Source organism: Narcine bancroftii, chromosome 9 (genome assembly GCF_036971445.1).
Source record: "Narcine bancroftii isolate sNarBan1 chromosome 9, sNarBan1.hap1, whole genome shotgun sequence".
Lineage (NCBI taxonomy): Eukaryota > Metazoa > Chordata > Chondrichthyes > Torpediniformes > Narcinidae > Narcine > Narcine bancroftii.
Window position 1 is genome coordinate 30,728,416 of NC_091477.1, and position 20,243 is coordinate 30,748,658.

At 37.1% G+C, this 20,243-nt stretch overlaps 1 protein-coding gene and 1 long non-coding RNA gene across 7 annotated transcripts in view; one reads left to right on the forward strand and one right to left on the reverse strand.

Annotated features, from left to right (window-relative positions):
- LOC138743380 (glutamate receptor ionotropic, delta-2-like) overlaps window positions 1–20,243 on the forward strand; it is a 338,391-nt gene that overhangs the window by 233,521 nt on the left and 84,627 nt on the right. For all 6 annotated transcript variants that reach the window (XM_069898672.1, XM_069898668.1, XM_069898669.1 and 3 more), the window contains 2 exons: window positions 12,997–13,158; window positions 15,273–15,392. In XM_069898672.1, the coding sequence (XP_069754773.1) occupies window positions 12,997–13,158; window positions 15,273–15,392 (282 nt within the window). The remainder of the gene's footprint in view (window positions 1–12,996; window positions 13,159–15,272; window positions 15,393–20,243) is intronic.
- On the reverse strand, window positions 3,693–16,827 carry LOC138743383 (uncharacterized). Its single transcript, XR_011344850.1, has 3 exons — window positions 16,605–16,827; window positions 5,092–5,216; window positions 3,693–3,837 (listed from the first exon to the last, which is right to left on the reverse strand). It is a non-coding gene; the product is annotated as an uncharacterized lncRNA (long non-coding RNA).

Sequence of the window (20,243 nt, forward strand, 5' to 3'; positions counted from 1 at the left end):
TTCATTCAGGTTCACCACTGCATTCTTCTTCAGAACATGGAGCACTATATTCAGATGGTACTGTTTAAAGATGAAATGACTCAATAAATAATTTTCATCCTAAAAAGTACAAAGAAAGATTTTGCATCTATTAGTGTAAAAAGTTAAGCAATCATGGAAAATCACAAGTGATGTAAGATTTCAATGAGGTTGTATGGGCATGGAAGAAGAGACAAAAGTAGGAACCTGAATCAGAAACTGACTGCAAAACTCGATGTTGATTTTTGTGGAATTCTTGTGTACACAGTTAACAAAGGTATTAGAAAATAGAATGGAGCATTAAACGAGAGCTTACTGGTTCGAAGTTTGATGATTATTATTTGAGTAATGGGAGTGGTGAGATAACATGAGATCTCATCTGAGAGTGTGCAGCCAATCTTTGAATCTCAAAAAAAGACAACCACTGGTATAATTCTGTCAAAAGAGCATTTTATTGTTCGGCATACAAGCAACACTAGAAACTACCTTAACAATGTTCGAAGTAATTACAGGAGGGCGAGGAGGGCATATTATCTCACCACTCCCATTACTCAAATAATAATCATCAAAATTTGAACTGGTAAGGTCTCATTTAATGCTCCATTATTTTTTGTAATGCTCATTGGCTCACTAATATGAGATTTCAGTGGTCTCTTTTTCACATGGTCCAAAAGACCATAGGGTAGATCAATGGACCTCCAGAAGAGGTACAATTCAATCGGCAACCTGCAAAATTGCTACAGTGAATTTTTTTCCCTCCATCCTCAGAGGCTTATTGTAAAGCCTGTTAAATATTCTTTCATTTGACCATCCTGCCTGATGGATGATATCCCAAATGGGGGTTTCTGCTCTACCAGCAATAGACGTAACTGCTGCTCTGGTTGAGTGACCACCAAACCAAGTGATATCCATTCTGGCCAACCTCATGGTCCTCTTTAGCCATCTGGCCAAGGTCTGAGAAGATGCCTGCTGATGCGGTTTCCTGTAACATATAAACTAGAATCTCTCTTCCCTTGTGATATTGCACGTACATTCAATATATTGTCTCAGATACTGCACCACACATAATCTTTCATCCTCTTGATAAGTGTACAATTTAATGCTCCATTATTTGTTCCCATGCTACCAGGTTTATTATGTTTCAACAAGTCATGAACATGAAATTCAACAAAATCATTTTCCCAAATGATATAGTCCACGTGTAAACAAGTTAAAATCTGTATTCTTTGGGCCAAAGTCAAGGCCACAAGCATGAGCAATTTCCAAGATAAGTCACACAAGTCCAAAGTATATGCTGGTGACAAACGTCGCCACAAATCCACCACAACTTTAACATCCCAGACCAACGTGGCGTAGGTGAACTTAAGTGAAATACTCCCTTCATTAATCTTGAAATTGGGGATGATTCCTGACAGAGTTTTCGATGTCTTGTAGAGTCAAGAAAGTCGCCAAAGCTCTCTTGGCTGTATTGATAGCACTATAACTGGCTATGTGAACGTAAAACAAATCAGTGAGGAAATGCAAAACATCTGAAACTTAATTAACATTTAAACTCTCATTAAAACAAAACAGTTGCCATTTATTAACATAAGTGGCATATTGCTTTTGAGTTGACTTTCTCCATGAAGCACAAATAATATCCATCGTTTTTGCCTGCAATCCTTTTATGCCAAACTTTTCACACTAATCCTGCAACATAAGAGATTGAGATGAATGAGAGGATGGGAAAGGAAAGATATTGGTTGAACTAGCGGTTCCTTGTTCATTCTCAACAGTAAAGGCCATTCTAGCAGCATCCAATTCAGGACTGGGAAGATCAATTTGGCACCACCAGGAGTCCAGTGGCTCTATCCTCCTGAACTTTGTGCAGGCATTTAGCTACTAACGAAAAGGGGAAAAAGCATAGAAATTCAATTCTGCCCAATCAATCATAAAGGTGTTTATAGCTTCTGCATGGGGTTCTGCAACCAGGATCCATATCTCAGTACTTGGACATTTAAATGAGATGCAAACAGACCAATCTCTGGGAACCCATAATTTTGTACTATCAGATTAAAACTCTTCCCCCAACATCCATTCTGTTCTATCATTGAGCTTTCTAGACATCAAATCCACCTGATATATCAGATGCCCTGGCAAATACATGGCTGTAATCCAGATATTCCTTTTGATACACCAACTTCACATCAGTATTGTGAATCAGTTACATGATGGGGGCTTCAAACCTCCCATTTTAATCAGGTATGCAACTGCTGAGATGTTGTCTGACCTCATCAACACATGTACACCCCTTTTCTCTGCACAGAATGATTTAAGTTCTAACTGAGATGCAAACATTTCTAGGAAGTTGATGCCAGATGCTGATGCCAGTCTAATCTCTCGAATGGTCCATCTACCACTGGCAGAGATAGTTAAGTCTGTGGCACCCCATCCTTTACCACTAACTCTGATCGGATTTCATATCAAACTTTATAATCTCTGCCATGGCATAAGCCTCCAATACATTTGTCATCCACCATGCAGGTTCTGCTCTAGCCTCTTGCTATAAGCTCATAGGTCTATCAAAATGACCCCTGGTGGCCTTTAAGGAATCTATATTTTAGCGGACGGTACTGAATGGCTGGGAAAGCAGCCACCAATTTCCCAATTACTTTTGCTACTTTACTTATAGAGGGATGTGATTCTGCAATCAAAGCACTACAAGCCTGAAGATTTTACACCTTTTTATCTTCTGGCAGGGTTATTCTCATGGATTCCATATTTAAGAGGAACCCAAGGAATTTAACTTCTCTGGTTGGGCTGATGACTGATTTTTCTGGGTGTATAATAAATCTTAGTTCCTGCAGCAGCGCCGTAGTGGTGTTCACTGCTCTCTGTGTTTCACCCATGGACTTGCCGATCATCCAAGTAACCCATCACCATATGTCCCTCCTTTCTGAGCCGGGAGAAAACCGGTTTCGGCAATTTTGTAAATATTCTGGGCGCCAAATTAAGTCCATTAGGTAGTGCCTTATATTGCCACAATTAGTCCTTCCAATAAACTTCAGGTATTTTCCAGAGAGTGGTTGAATAGATACTGAATAATAAGCATCTTGTAAATCGACAGATGCCATAAAATATCCTTTGCGTAATAAAGGCATAACAGAGTGAATCGTGCCCATTTTAATATGTTGGTATAAAACATACTCATTTAGGTCAGATAAATTTAAGATCACTCTCGTTCCCCACTTCCCTTAGGTCTCGTGAATATGTTTGAATATGTTCTCTTCCTGGCAGCAGCGTTCTATTACATTTTTCTGTTCTAAAGCCATAATCTCTTTATGTGTAGTTTCCATGAGCTGTGGGCTGCGTATATAATTGTCTAAGCCATTTCTCTTAACTGGAGGGAATTTCTGTGGGTCAAACTCAACTTGATACCCAGACACTGTATGCCATACATTAGCATCAGTAGTAAGATTACACCATTGACTAAAGAACATTGTTAATTGACTGTCCACAATCTTGTCATTTTAATTAGAAAATGCACTCAGCTGCCTATAGGTGGTGCTCATTTTTTCGGCGCACTTGGTCAGCGTGACTGTGCAATCTGGCTTGACTTTTGCAAAGAGCTTTGGGCAGGAAAATTTTGCTGCCACTGTTTCCACAGAGGGAGTTGTTCTAAAAAATGCCTGCGTGGTGGTACCGCCTGAGAGGGATATCCTCCTTAAATTCCCCTGCGTACCTGCGATGGGGATGAAACATAGCAGTTGCTCTCGCCTGTACTCTCGAGCCTCTGACCACTCCAGCCGCTGCCTTCTGCTGCTCATTCAGGTCCCTCACCTATTTAATCAGATCATCACCATAGAGAAATTTAGTGACAAGATTTACATAAATGAAGATACCAAACATTTAGGTCAGGCTTTATCAGTTCCTTCTGGAAGGCTTTAAGTTCGTAATTGGCATAGGAGAGCAACCCAAGTGCATCTGGTTGTGTCTCTGAAATATCTGACAACAGTGTCTGGGCAAATGCAGTGATACCTTTAACCAGAGAGCCCTGTAATCTTTGCGGCTTCATGTCCTTGGCTCTCGAGAGGACGTTTAAATTGTCCCAAATTGCGGGGTTTACTTTTGGTACATCCAGCAGGGGGCAATTGCCTGGGCAGAGATTTTTTTTACTGAGTCCTCTAGCACTGTCTCTTCAAAGACATTAGATACCAGATAAGATCTTGACCCCGCAATTTCTTCATCGAAGGGTTGCCCAATGCCCCTTGGTACTGCAAATTTTGCTGTGATAGATGGAACTTTTCTCTCATCCTGACCAATGGGAGTAGTGTATTGGGGGTTAGGGGACTCAATTTCCATGTCCGGCCTCTTGGGCTCTACCTCATCCCATTCATATTGGAAATAAGGTTCCTGCCCCTGCTCAGAAAGCACTGTGGTTTACTCACAATTGCTGATATCATGCCTTCCAACTTGTCCAGTTTTAGCAAGATCTCCTCTTTGGACATAGTCTCTGCACTCGGCCAGGCTTTTGTGATAGACCCCGATCGAGCAGGTGCCCATGGATCAGAGACACTTGTGTTGCCTTTACTCAGGCTTTTTGTGTAGCTGGAGGCCATCCTTGACTGTCGAGCGGGCGGATTAACTATGCCCGACAAATGGGTCATAGAGTGGTCAGGCCTGATCTTACTAAGAGAAGGCACCTCCTCTTCACTGCCACTAGAAATGAGGAGACAGGCCCTCATTGAGCTCATCTCCTGTGGCATCATTTCTGTATCACTGCCAGACACATCGGACCCCAACTTCAGTGAAGCTAGGTCAGTGCAGCCAGACTTGGGTCCCACCTTCTGTGAGAGTAGGCCGCTGTTGCCTCATCCCACCTCCAACAGAGGTAGATCGGCTTGTCTTGACCCAACCCCAAATGGGGGTAGGTTGGCACTGCTGCTTCTCAGTGATTTGACTGCTCCCTGGCAAGCCTGTTGGTTCTTCAGTGCTTCGGTTGTGCTGTAGGAGCTCTGCTCTTTGCTGCACTAATCCCCCACTTCAGGCCTAGGGAACTTCCCACTGGTTGCCCTGGATCACTTTTTTGCTCACCTTTGAGGAAGAGCCTTCCTGGGGTTCACGCTCGGCCTCCATACATTGGTTCGATCATCTTAAACACAATTTACTGACTTTTTCTGACCTTTAGTCAGTACTCAAAATGGCGCCCATGCTGCATGCTGTAAGTCAAACAGATGAATTGGCTGCACATGTACAGATGGGATCTCTCATATTAACGAACCAACAAGCATTATGAAAAATAATTAATAAATATGGATCAAATGGGTTTTATCAAAGATAGACAAACTTCTGAAAATACAGTAAGGTTATTAAGTATAATTCATTTAACACAAAAGAAAAAGGATTTAAGTGTAGCAGTAGCATTGGATGCAGAAAAATATTTTGATTGGTTAGAATGGGATTTTTTGTTTAAGGTTTTAATAAATTTGGTTTTGGATTTAATTTTGAAAATTGCTCTTAAATTTTAAAAAGTGGACAAATTTATCTTAACTTTAATTGGAATTAAAATGAATATTTTTTCAGAGAATCCAATATTTGTTTCAGACTTTACCAATCTCTATACCTCAATTTTTTTTCAGGATTTAAATAAACAAGTTAGGAAATTTCTTTGGAAAGTAAGATGGCAAAAATATCATTAGGAAAAATTAATATGAATTAGGTAGATTACAGCTTCCTATTTTTAAGAATTATTACAAAACAGCACAATTAAGGTTTCTTCTTTATTTATTTAGGAAATTTAAACCATCATGGTTGGAAATTGATTGGAGAATCTATACCTGAGGAATTTGTTTATAAATGGGAATCAAGGTTAATGATTACCGACAGGGATTATTATGCTCAATTATTGAATCATTTGATGAATGTTTGGAATAAAGTTGTTAGAAAATTAGGGAAATATTTGTCATTTAAAAACACCATTAATTAATCCTCATAATTTTTTTTCAAAAGATCATCCTTTTATAAATATTTGGAATAATAAATGAATTTCTAAAATTGGGATTGTTATAAAATGGTAGATTGATTTCATTCAATCAATTAAAAATTAAATATGATATTCCACATAATATAATTATTTTCAATTAAGAGCTTATTTAAGAGAGAAATTAGAATCAGATATGGTTTTAAAAGACCCTACAGACTTAGAACAGTTAGTTGTTGATGGAATAGCTTAAAAAATTATTTTAATAGCATGTATGATGTTAAAAGAAAAAAACTCATAAATTAAGTATACTTAAGTCCAGAGAAAGGTGGGAACAAAATTTAAATATATTAATAGATTAACACATTTGGCAAATTTATGTGAAGAGGTTATATCTAATACAATTAATATAAGATGTAGATTATTTCATTATAATTTTTAAAATATCAGTTATATATTAAACCTCAGAAATTGAATATATCAGATCAATGTTTTAGATGTGGAGAAGATATTGCAACTTTTATTCATTCTGCATGGTCTTGCTCAAAAGTTGAACTTTTTTGGATTTCTATTAGCAAGTTTTTACAACAGGTTACAGGTGTTTTTTCTGTTGAATCCTGAATTATTGTTGTGGTGAACTTTTGAGAATATAACTCCTAAATTATCTTTATCAGATTTTCAATTAAAATTTGTTAAACCAGTTTTGATGATAGCAAGGGAATGTGTTACTTTGAAATCAAATGTTTCATTGACATTAGGAAGATGGCACACAGAGGTTCAAAGTTGTATTCCATTTTTTAAAAATTACATATAATTTGGAGGGTAAATATTCTGTATTTTTACAAATTTAGAGCCTCTATGCTCAAAAATTGGGACTGAAATTATAAATAATTCCTTTGATTCCGCCAGACCGGAGAAATATTCCCTAAAAAATAAATAATGTTTTTCAGAGAATTTGTTTTGCATTTTTTTAGTCTTCTGAAGCAAATCCATTTCAATATATAATTATGTTTATTATATATTTTAGTAATTTAAATGCTCTTTAGTGGGGGATGGGAGGGAGGGATTAGTTGTGGTTTAGATGGATCTTTTTGTAGTTTTTATATACCTTTCATAATAATGTGATATATTATTTCATTAATTGTTGGACATGTGTTGACTTTAAATAAAATATTCAAAAAAATATAAACTTCTTTCAGTTTATGACAGTGGTTTTCAAATAATTTCCATCTTTTAAGTGGCCACTCATACACATGTTATATTATTTGCAATATTATTTTAAAACGGTTGCAAACTATTGGCATGGGGTAGCACATTTGGCATGTCGGTTAGCTCAACACCTTTACAGCACCAGAGATTGGAACTGGGTTCAAATCTCATGCTGTCAGTAAGGAGTTTTTATGTTCTCCCTGGGTCTTTGTGAGTTTTCTCTAGGGGCTCTGGTTTCCTTCCACCATTTGAAACATACCTGGGGTATTTTAATTGGATGGCACGGACTCATGGGCCGAACTGACCTGTTACCATGCTGTATGTCTAAACTTTTTAAAAATTTATTAAAGTGAATATATAATCCATTGCATTCTTTGGACTAAAGTGGGGTTGAATCAAACTCTTTAGAATAGATTTTATTTGGCATTCAGACACTGGGTGCAATAAATTACCAAATGAACCTCTTTCCCATCCTTTTCTGGTCAGCAGTAGGATAAATGCCCCTTTACCAGTTTGGATTACTGGTACAATATGTTGGCATTTTACCAGGATTGATTGACTCAAATCTACATGGAAATGGTGCAAGGAGAAGCCATATGCTACTTTGTTACAGAAGCCATTCTCATTCAATTATGTGAAACTATATATTTGTTTGCTAGAATTGCAGATGCTGTGATTGTAATGAAATAGAAATGCTGGAGAAATTCAGCAGGTCTTGCAATGTCGATAGGAGGTAAAGATACATAACCAACTGTGATGGAAAATGGTAGTGCAGGTGTGACCTCACTAGACTGTACAGGCCCACCTCTGACCCTGTAACTCATCCCTGTAGATTCCCAATAAAGTCTGATGGCCCTAATCTGCTTCCTCCATACCAGCCTTGGATCCAGCCAGCAGCATATAGAGGCATGCCTGATGTTTCTGGATATTAAAGCCTTTAATCACTTACCATGTCTGCTTGTGGTTATTGATTGTTCCACACCAATGTTATAGGCCTGAGCCCTTCCTCAAGGTATGAATAAAAAGCAAGCAAATGCCTGAATTAAGAGGCTGTGGTGAAGGAAAGAAAGAACAAAGGGAGGATCACAGGCCAACAGTCAAAAGGTGATAATTGGCCATGGATAGGAGGAAAGGATAGGAAAGGTGAGAATTGATCAGGGAAGAGTTAGCCCTGTGAATGCAGCACTAGAAAAAAAGGAGACAGAAGGAAAGGGAAGGAGAGATCTGATCAGAAACTATAGTCATCTAATAAAAAAGGAATGTAATATTATGCAAAATTGTCTTTAGTCTGCCCTAAGGCAAAGATTTGGTGTTTGCAGTGCCCAGAACCCCTTACAGTCAAAGAAAGAGAAGAAAAAGGGAGTTCCCCTAGTGTCTGCGGATTAATCTTTAGCGCTCCCACAGACTCTACAGCCACACAAACACCAGTTCATTTCAAACCATCGGCAACCCAAGCGCAGACCCAAACCTCCAACATAATGAGAAATCTTTCTGGAGCCCTCCTTGCCTTCATCAACATCTCTAATCTTGCTTCAGATACCTGGTTCTCATGAGCTTTCCCCAGCCATATGCAGCCTAGTGTGAATCTTTTGCCCTCAAATTGTCCACAGCCTGTGTGGGTTCCTCCCCTGCAAGTCACAAACAGCTCACCACGTGTGTGTCCTTCCGTCGAAGAGCCCCTCGCTGGACCACCACCATCCTCAAAGTCAGTAAGGTAGTCTACTTTGCTTCTCCTTCTCCAAAGGGCATCTTTTCCCTGCTACTGGTGAGTCTGCCACTCATCAAGACCGCTGCTGCCATGTTAGGTCCAGTCCCCATGATCACAAGATTTTAAATAAAATACCGTTGGCTTCTTTAACAGGCCATTTAAGGCCTTTATGCAGCCATCGGCAGTCAGACTAGGCAGTAGGGCCCTGCGGGGAAGTGCTATGTCTCCATTCCCCGCTCTCCCCAGGTCTGCACCAGGGGTAGTACTGCCGTTACAGCTGCTCCAGCAGCACCGCCATTTTAAAAAAAAAATAGGGATGGATGGGGGGGCGGGGGGGTGCAGGGTTAGTGGTGCTAATGGAAACTGGAGAAGTTGATGATAATGCCATCTGTTTGGAAGGTGCCCAGACCATTAAAAAAGCCTGGTAAGTAGTTTCCTCAGGCCTAAATAGACAAAAAATGGTTTTTTTTAAACCAAGGCAGGCCTGAATGAATAGAAACATTTGAAAAGGTTATATCTGACAAATTAATCTTCGAAGGAAACTTGTAAAAGATTTGAAAGTTTTCGCAGTTTTTTTTTGCAGCCTTTTAAAAATTTTGATAGCTTTAATGCTGAAATGACTCATTTCTGATACATTTGTCCTATTGTTTTGACTATATTAATGTACTTTTGGTTCACGTAGAACATTGCAGCACAGAAAACAGACCCTTCAACCTTCTAGTCCGGCCTGAACTATTAATCTGCCTGGTCCCACTGACTTGAACCTAGTTCATAGTCCTCCATACCCCTCCTATCCATGTACTTGTCCAATTTTTCTTAATGTTAAAATTGAGCCCGCATTCACCACTTCAGTTGGTAAATTAACATGTTGGTAAAGAAACAAAAGTAGAATTTTGGATAATTTTCATCATTATTTGTATTTAAAATTGGACATCCATGGAAATTGAGAGCTAGTGAGTGTTCAAATCAATTCATTGCTATTTTAAAAAATGTATGAGGAGTATGTGTGTCCAGTTTCCCTTCCATATGCAGTACTTTTTTTGCCTTCCAATTTATTAGACACTAACACAGATAGATAATTAGCACATTGTATTAGGAGTGTGTTTTTTGCTCATATTTTCTCCAAAAAGCCATAAAATCACTTAGAAATGGTGATTTTTTTCCTTCTCTTTTTATACATGATATTCACACTGAAATAACAAACTAATTTCTCTAGGTCATATAGTTAGCAAAGGGATAATGATAGGTTAAATGAATAGGCAAAAAGGGCAGACAGAGGGCAATGAGAGGAGCATGAGATTATTCACTTTGGTAGAAAAAAAATTAAAAAGTAGAATATTGTTTAAAGACTAAAACATTGTGGTTCACAGTATCTGAATATCTAATAAATTGGATACAAGGTTAGCCTACAAATAATGCAGGAAAGACCAATGGAACTTGGATTTTATTACAAAGAATACAAGAGTAGGAAAATGTTTGCAACATCTGACTCCTGTGAGACCAACGTCTGGAATACTGTTTCCTTATTTAAGGTGTAGCGTGAATAAATCCTCTCACGACTGGAGGCAGAACAGACACTTTTATTAGCTTATAACTAAGGGTAGGGTCTCACAGTAGTCTTTGGAAGGGCTCTGGGTTTAGGTGAGAAACCAGGATTATATGTGAGCAGATGGGAAGTGGGCCCAGCCATCAGCACCACACCATACGAGAGAATCCCCGTTCACTGCAAAATCATAGATGTACTTATACTGGAGATAGTTCAGAAAGGTTTCTTCTTGATGGAAAGCATTTATCTTTTGAGGTTGTTTTTTTTCTTTCAGAATTTAGAAGGATAAGTGGTGATTTTATTGAAACATTTACAAAATTGATAGAATTGATGTTGAGAAAATAAACTAGCAGATGCATTTCTGAACAATGGCTGATTTATTTTTAAAAAGTGAAGAGAAATTTCTTCCCTTAAAGATCATGAACATTTGGAATTGCCTATCTCTGAAAACTCTGACCACCAACTGATTTGAGTATATACAAAAGCAGAGATCAATAATTTTGTCTATCAATTATGCCTGGTGACTTGAAAGCAGAGTTGAGGTCAAAAGCAGATGGCTCAAGAGGATGGATGAATGATTCCTTCTTCTTTCTTATGTTTGATATGATAATAACAGGGAGATAAAAATCTTTCCCACTTACAGGTGTAAGAATTTCCTTCTGTGACTTTTCCCCTTGCTATTTACAAACGCATACGAAAGAGAAAGGTTTGTGTTACTGATCTAATTTCTTCCCCTTATATTTATGCTTCTGCTGTTTGCCAGTTCATTTAAAATATACATGATAAGCCCACATTTGACAGATGGGAGAGATCTTTTTACAGCCCTTTTCTCTGTGAATTTCTGTAGAAGTTCTAAGGTTTCACCTTGACTTCAGTCACTAAGTTGTTCCACTATTCAAGATTTCCTAATGATTTACTGTCACTTCCACCTCTGGAAGTCCCAGCTCAGATCTGTTTGTATTTTCCCACGTCACTGAAACATACTTTTGGAAAGCCATCAAGAATAGCCGGAAACCAACAAATCCACTTATCTAAAATGGAAAAAAAAAAGGAAAAAAAAACTAAAGCTAAAACTAAACTACCCCCACCCTCTAATCAAGGTTACAAGAAAAATACAAAGATGGATCAAGTCTAGAAAATGGATGGAACAGCTCTGGAGCACCCATTAAATAAATGGGCCCCATACCTTGTTAAACTGAAACTTTTTATCTTTAATACTATACCTAATGTTCTCTAAATTTAAATATGACATTACATCGTGTAGCCGCTGTGCATGAGTCAGTGGGAGTTCATCATTCCATTTCATTAAAACTCCCTGTCTGGCTATCAAAATGCTAAAGACTAAAACTTTCTCTTGAGATGCTAATTAAAAATTTATCTGGTTCATGTGGAAAAACCAAACCGTGCAGTTAAAAGGCAAGGATCTAATTTAATTAAAAAATCAAAAATATTCTGCCAATAACTGTAATTTAGGACATTCTCAAAAACTTCAAAAATGTTACACTTTTCACAAAATGGATCACCATCCAAATAGAAATGGGATAATTTAAGTTTAGACATGTGTATTGTGTCTCACCTTAAATTGCACAAAATGAAGATTCACAAATGAAGATTCACAAAATTGCACAAAATGAAGATAACCTGAAAAGGTTATCCTTTTCCTTTATGATAAGTGGATTTGTTGGTTTAATTTTAATTATCCTGTATTTTTTTTAAATCTTAAGATCTATTGCGATTTGTTGTAATAGCAATTAATTGATTTATATTGGTAATTAACAGATAATCACTATTAATATTAAGGGATGGAATTTAAAATAAGACACACTGTATTTACTTATTTTATGTTATGCATACATTAATATTTTGCCTTGCTTTTTAATATTTTGTATATGGATGGTTATGTCAAATTCAACAAAAAATATTTGAAGAAGAAAGAAGAATAGCTAGAAAATTGAGCTATGATTGTGAATTTTTGTAAAATAGCCTGAAATATCTCATCAATTTTATATTGTGGCATTTTTTTTCCCGAAGCCCCCATTTCTTTTTCAGAAGATTGAAACTCTACTATCTTGAATGTGCAGAATTTAAACAAAGTTCCTGTCTCTTTAGTCAAGAAATAATTTAAGTTGATTGATATTTCCACGTGGCCTTAATGCAAATACTACCTTGACCAGAAATCAGATCAGATTACATATAAAACCACTTAAAAGCAAACTATTGATTAATACATTTACTAATTGCTAAAGTCCATTTAATTATTTTAGGTGTTTTAATTAAGGTTTTCTTCTGAGTGCTCAGGTTGGTAAAATTATTTGATATTATTAATGTATAATGTCAACGTCAAAAAACCTTTAATAGAGCTATCTGTGTGCTACCAAGAGGACTGATAAATTTTCACATTCAATTTTTATTGATGTGAGGGGAAGAATTCATTAGAGAAATTAAATGTGAGTTGTTGGCTGAAGAGTTTCATTAGTCTGTAGTTTCCTTATGTCAGGGAACTTGTTTCAAAATTATTCTTTTGCTGAAAGTTATTCTTTGGTCTAATCTATGCAGATCTCCAATCTCTATGTATATGACAGTATTTTGCTGCTGGCAGATGCATTCCATAAGAAGCTGGAAGATCGAAAATGGCATAGCATGGCTAGTTTGACATGCATAAGAAAAAATTCTAAGCCATGGCAAGGTGGAAAGTCTACATTTGATGCAATTAAAAAGGTTATGCATGTTTTATTTTAAAAATTCAGTAGTATTGCCACAATGAAATGGCAGGTTATAATCTATGTAAAACAATTAATTCACTTGGGAACGTAATGTTATAGAAAGGATTATAAAGCATGGAGGTACATTTCTGGGCACAAATGATGTTCCAAACATGGAAATACTGGAGGAACTCAGCAGGGCTTGTAGCATCAATAGGAGGTAAATATATGTAACCAACATTTTGGCCTGAGCCCTTCTTCAAAGTACTCCCATAATCAGTTAAACAAGAAAATTTGTCGATGCAGATGCTGGGGTATCTTGCCATATATATATGCTAAACAAATTCCATAATCACTTTATTTCTGTTCTCTGGATTGGAGAATTGTATTATTTCAGTCTCCAAACATACAATATAATCTGGAAAAAAATCAAGAATTCAAATAATATTGTTGAATTGAACATTAAAAAAAAACATTTGATAGCTCATATCAATAAATAAAATATTACAAAATAAAGAGACTTTTGTTTATTCATTGTGGTTTTGTCAGTCTATGTAAAATTAATGGTTTTTTTTATGCAAATCCATCATATCCTTGCTGGAACCTTGAAAGAAACTCTGGGAGCTTTAAGGTTGCCTGTAACTTTTGGGAGGCCTGCCTCTGTCTCTAGCAGCTTAATAACAACTTGTTTTCCATCTGTTGAGGTCACCTGTGCATTGAGTCTGATTTGCAGTTGAAATTTTCCAAAATCAGACAGATTCCAAAAATTGTGTGCTTGAGGCAAATAGCCAATCCTCTGACCAAGGTTGAGACACCAAGTGCTCTTTTATAAGGCTATCCACTAGTAAAATCAGCCTCTCTATTACCTGTGGAAGTAAAATCCTATGATCAGGAGAATGATTACTGGGCTTGCATTGCAGAACATTTGTGTTCATATCCCACCATGGCAAACTGTCAAATTGAATTTTATAAACCTAGTGATTTGTGCAACATCACTGATTAGATCCCTAATGTCCTGTCTAGCCTGCATCTGATTGTAGTCCCCATTACTAATTGACTTTAATTATGCATCCGGGCTGCAAGCAAAAAATCTTAATTCAGCATATTTGTTCAAAAGATTAGACTGTCATCATAAAATCACCTCAAGCACCATACTGTATCTCTAGCGACTTCTGCTCAGTCAACCCTGCAATTGTTCCACAATAACAACAGTATTATGATACAGGTGGGGAAAATCGTCCTGCTCACAAAGTGCATTCTGAATTCATATAATCAATCTTGCAGATACATAACCTGCCATCAATAATCTGGATTCATCCATTACAATATCTACATAGGACAGTGTCTGATTTCTATGCAATGGTCCTGCTGCCTCTTGTCATCATTCCAAGTCAGCCATTGAAATGTCAGAATGTCTCGGATCTATACACGCAGTATTGAACGCAGAAGTCTGTATGACGGGTGGAGTTGTCCAAACATTCAGCTACGTTACATTGGGATGTCACGTCTTTCATACTACTTCTGGTCAAACCTGAAACAGGATTAGAGAGCCTATTGAATTCAATTATCTATTTAGGTCTGTGGGTTAAGAAGCAATAAAGAATATAAGATTTTCTGAAGTTATTTTCATTGAATATTTGAACTTTTTCTGAGAGTTTTAATGAAATTGAAATTATTTATTTCATTCTTCTAAAGTATTTAATTTCCTTGTGATTTTAATTGTTTTAATAGTCTCTTTGTGTTTAAGCTTAAAAATTATTAAAATCTTTGACTGCTTTAAAAGATAACAAAGCATCATCACCTGTCAAAGTCTGTCGGAGATTTTCAGTGGATGAGGACTATGCCTCACACCACCTGAAGCTCAGCTGCCATGTGGCCTTACTGCCTAACTAAAAGGGACAAGAGAACAGGATGATCAGTCTTCCCTACCTGGAACAAGTGAATGTAGGGATGTGGGAAACTCTACTTAACAGGCTGTATCCAACCGAATCCATGCAAACTAGATGTGAAAGGTCAAAGGAAATTGTTTACTGATAATCTACTATCAACTTCCCTTATTTTTCATGTTTTTTGCTTACGAGGACTTTAAATTTCAGAATCCTCCAATAGTGCCCCTTCTTCTATTTGTAGGGGAAAGTGATTGGATTAACAGGCATGCTCAGTTTTAGAGATGATGGTACAAATACAAATGTCATATATGAAGTTCTTGGTACCAGTTACAGTGAGGAAAAGGATAGAGGGATTCAACGGGTAAGTGACATTTTAATTTTTACATTAAATAGGTGATAAGCTATGCTACTCTTAATGTATTTTATCCTGGATTTCAACTGTTAGAACTCTCATTTCAGGTAAACCACTTTTGTTATGATTTTTTTTCATCAGCTGAATATTATATTGTGGATATAATATTAATTTCAAATACAATTAAATGATGGTTTTCTTTTGTGTAGCATTCTATTTTGACGCTGAACAGAACTCGACCAGATAAAAAGTAGGACAAAAACCAAAATCAGGCATTCTGCCTCATATTGCCTATGTAGATCTATTCCAGTGACCAGCACAGCAGGCAGATTGATATCCAAACCTCCCAAGCATCACTGGGAGATTTTGGAATCTATCACAACCATTCTATCTTCTATGCTAATGGTTGTACTTCCCAGAATCTAAGCCATTGATTGCCAGTACAGATCAGGCTGAAGCCTCACAAAAAGGCCAGGATATCCTGAATTGAGCACATTGATTCCGCAGGCGGATGTCCAAAGCTGCCCAAAACCCTCCCCTCCCCCATCCCGACACCTGTTAGGGGTAACACATTGCTCTACCTTTCCTGGCAGTTCATTGAAGGTTGAAGATATGTGGTGGTGAAAGGTCAAAGGAAATTGTTTACTGATAATCTACTATCAATTTTCCTTATTTTTCATGTTTGTTGCTTATGAGGACTTTAAATTTCAGAATCCACCAAGTGTATTTAATAATTCTCTATTTTCATTTTAATCATTCCTTGGGCCTTTCTACTTAGTAAAATTTATTGCCGTCTCTGCTGCTGGAGAGGTTATAAGAGAATTCTGCAGCTACACAGTCCAAATGTATTAAATAATAAGAATAAAGTTATTTAATGACTAATTCAAATTCAGTCGAAAGTACAGAATGTACATGTTAAAAGATATTTATTGTAGCAATAATGTGCTCTTAGCCAAGTTTCAACTGATAAAATATCACAGGGCCAGCAAGTTTGCAAGTTGAAGAAAGTTCAGAGAATTTAATGCTGACATTGTGTTTCATGCTGGCAAACAGCTTACAAAGTAAAAAGATCCAGTTCATTGTAATTGAATTGTGTCAAAAACAAAGCAAAGAAACATAATTGGATGTTACGATACAGAGCAGCAACAAAGCAAAAATCAAATTTTTATAGTTTTTACATATAAAGAACATAACATTGACATAGTTGATTTTCACACTTACCTTCTGGAGTGGCCGTTTGCACTCCACTCACACTGTGTACGGATATCGCCGCATGTATAGACAAAGTACTGTAGTTCTGGTATTTATGTAGGCTGAACGTTAGTGAACATCGCCCATGAGATATGACATCGATGCAACGGAGGGTGTCACTGCATTGACATCGTCAGTGATGTCATTCACCTGCAATTGAAAAAGCCCCAAGACAGGAGCAAAATGGCTCTAGGTTCACAGATCCCGTTAATGCCAGCACCACTCCAATGATTCAACATAGTGGTTGACTGCTGCTGGTAAGAAAATGTCATCTTGCTTCACATTTAAATCTCCCACGTTGCAGTGTCGTGAGCTGAATGCATTATTGGGCAGTTTAGACAGCAGGCAGTCCGCAAAATTGTCTAGGGCTGCCAAAGGAAAAATTTTGAAAAGGGAATGAGTGACTCATTCCCGTTCCGAACTTTTTACACAGCCTGCGTTGTGGGAATTTTGCGAAAATTTCCCATTATGCAGCAGCTATGTAAAAAACCATATGGCTTCATGTTCTTCCCTGATTCCAGCCAGGATAATTTGATTCAAAATCACTGCACTTAAAAATTGGAATAACTTGCCATAATATATTTATTTGATTAGTTTCTACTGTACAATTCCCCTGTGGAAATTTGTCCATTTATAGTTGCGTGGTGCCATGATTTACCTTGAATCATCTTTCAAGCCCTCTGTGAAGATTTTACAGATCCAGCTGACATTGTGCTATTGGAACTGTGTCCAATCCCATCTTCTGTGTAATTTACAACAGGCTGAACTGCTTTTGGTGTGACATTTGTATGTTACACGAGCTTTCCCAAAATAAGTAGGAATCTTGGCTTGTACAAAAAGGTGGTTTCAAATTTTGGGCACGTTAGCTTGGTGATTATTCCTTTAAACTTTAATATTGCATGGTTCCACTGAAACTACCAAAAGAAAAGGGATTCACTGGATCTTCAGGTCAAAATCATTACTTGTATTCCTGCAGATTGATATCAGAATTTTATCTTGAGTGGGCTTCATTAAAATGCAACAAATTTCCAATTTCAGCCTTCCTGCAACCCAAATGACAAACTGAACCATCTGAATCCACAATAAAATGTTGTTACCGATAAAGGCATCTTCAGAAGAAAACTAAAGATTAACTCACTGCTAGCCAGAAAACAAATCAAAGAGAGAAGTGACCACAATGGGTTGAAAGTTTAAAACATTTTGTTTCCTTTCTGTTGTGTGATGCAAAAACTATAGGTCTATATATATATATGGTGAAACCAAAATACTGCTGCTGTAGAAAATATGAAATAAAAACAGAAAATGTTGAAAGGACATGGCATTAGTAGATGGAAAGACAAAGTTAACATCAGGTAGATAATCTTCTGTCAGGAATAGCTCTATGGTATTCATTTTAAATGGGCTGAGTGATGATAGCAGTGGTCAAACATTTTCACCCAGCCTGGATTTGCAGCTGAACTCTGTGTCCATAATTTACAGATTAACCTAATTTTAAATCAACTCTAAATATATGTAGAGTTAGAAGGAAGGGCCCATTCTTGCTTGGGTCCACTACCATTAAGCTTGAGAATAGGTGCAGGAGTCACAAATCCATCGACTTCAATAGCATAGTTAACATCCAGATAAGTAGCAAAGGTTACTTTTTAAAAAAAATTGCATTCCTTTTGAAGTAACTTATGACATTCATTATTCATCATTCTTAAAAAGTAATTTAATTAGTTCAATTTTAATTGTATTCATAATATATTGTGCTTACATTTTTCATTCATAAATTATTTCAATTTTAATGGTTATTAAATAACTGAAAATCATGGGCATTTAAAATATTAAAATTAGTGACAGCTTTGACACAAAACAAAGCTCCACCCCTACTCTGCCTTGTGTCAGGAGCTGCCGGTGTTTTTTGGGGGTGGTACTTCCACACTACCTCATTTGAGGCCCAGTTGCCAATCGAATCTATCCACTGGACACTGGGATGATATGCAGGCACAACAAGAAAAGCTCTCTGCAATCTGCTCAGGGTGGTGGTATCCTTGAACAGCAATGTTGGGCAGAGAACCTAGCCTTGCACAATCTGGGCCATTGTGTTTTTGCCAATACATCATGTGTGTTTACATTTTGTGAGTGGAAGAAAAATGTACTTGTCACAGCAGTGTTTCATTCTACATGTGTGATGTGGACTTGTTCAAACTAGGTTTTGTCACCACAAGCTACAATTCTGAATTTCAAGGAAAATTGAAATTTATTCAAGGTGTATCCTTTTGTTTGCCTTGGTTTGTTTTAATGTGCATTTAAATTTAATAACCATACATTAGGGACAGTCAAATTTTCCAAGGACAATTCAAAACAATAGATTCATTGCTGAACCTAAACTGTATCTTTTCATTCTCCAATTCCACCATAAAAATATGACAAGCAATTATTTTTTAAGTTGTTTAATTATTATGAAAAATGCAACCATGGAACATTGTTTTTACCCTGGCATGACATTCAGAAAATGAGCTGAGTTACTTCAGCTAAATCCATGCAGTCAGCAGAATTGTATTCATGCTTGCCATTGTAGCTATACTTCAGATCAGAGAATCAATCTGTCAGGGACCTGCAGTGACATCCATCTGGAATCTCAGGTGTTAAATACAGAATGTGCTGGAAACACTCAGTAGGTCAGGCAGTGTCTGTGGATATACTTCATCAGGTCTGTTTTTACTAAGTTGTCAACAGTTGCAGAAAATCATTCAGAATCTGTTGCAAAGCATATGCCTGTTAGAGACAATGCTTACACCATCACCATTTTGGTAATTTGCCCTTACAAACTTCACAAATCACTGCCAAAAATTCGCTCACATAGAATTCATGTGAAAAGAAGCAGATTAAACAATATTTTTGTTTTGGCAATTGCATTTCTTGGTGAATGCACAATTATCAGGACTTGGCATCAGAGAAAATCATGATTATAGACTGCTTTCTAATCGCTACTGCCCCCCCCCCCTCCCCCCCATAACACAGGGGTTGCCTGCATTTTAATGCAAAGATTCATTACATTTTATGTCTGGCCACTGTATTTGGAGATCTTACAGCATATTCTCTCCTGTCTCTACACCAATATTAGCATTGCCATGTTCTTCACTGGACTTGGAAGTTTAATAACTCCAATACAATTAATCTTTTCAAAGCAACCAACGTTTTTTGGGTGCAACCTAGTTCACACAGTGGCTCCTACTCTTGTACTTTCTTGTGATACCAATGCATAAAATGTGAATTCAAATCATGCATTCAAAACATCAGTATTAAAGACTTGAAAGCAACTTGAGAACAATAGATGTGGTATATGTCTGACTTCTGTATGTGAACTTAAAACTCATTGGATCCTCAGTAACAGAAATGTCAAATGCTTTATACACAGTGACCTCCAATCTTATTTCTGCTGGGTATACAAGCATGGAATGTAGACAGTGAAACTACTTGTATGCCAGTAGTGTTTGATGCTTTAGCTGTTTCAACTCAAAGTCCTGTGGCAATATTTTATTTGTGCATCTATCGAGACCTTTCAGTCAGGGGTATTTCAGCAACTGAAGCTCATGCTAATCACTTCAGAAACCATGATTGCAG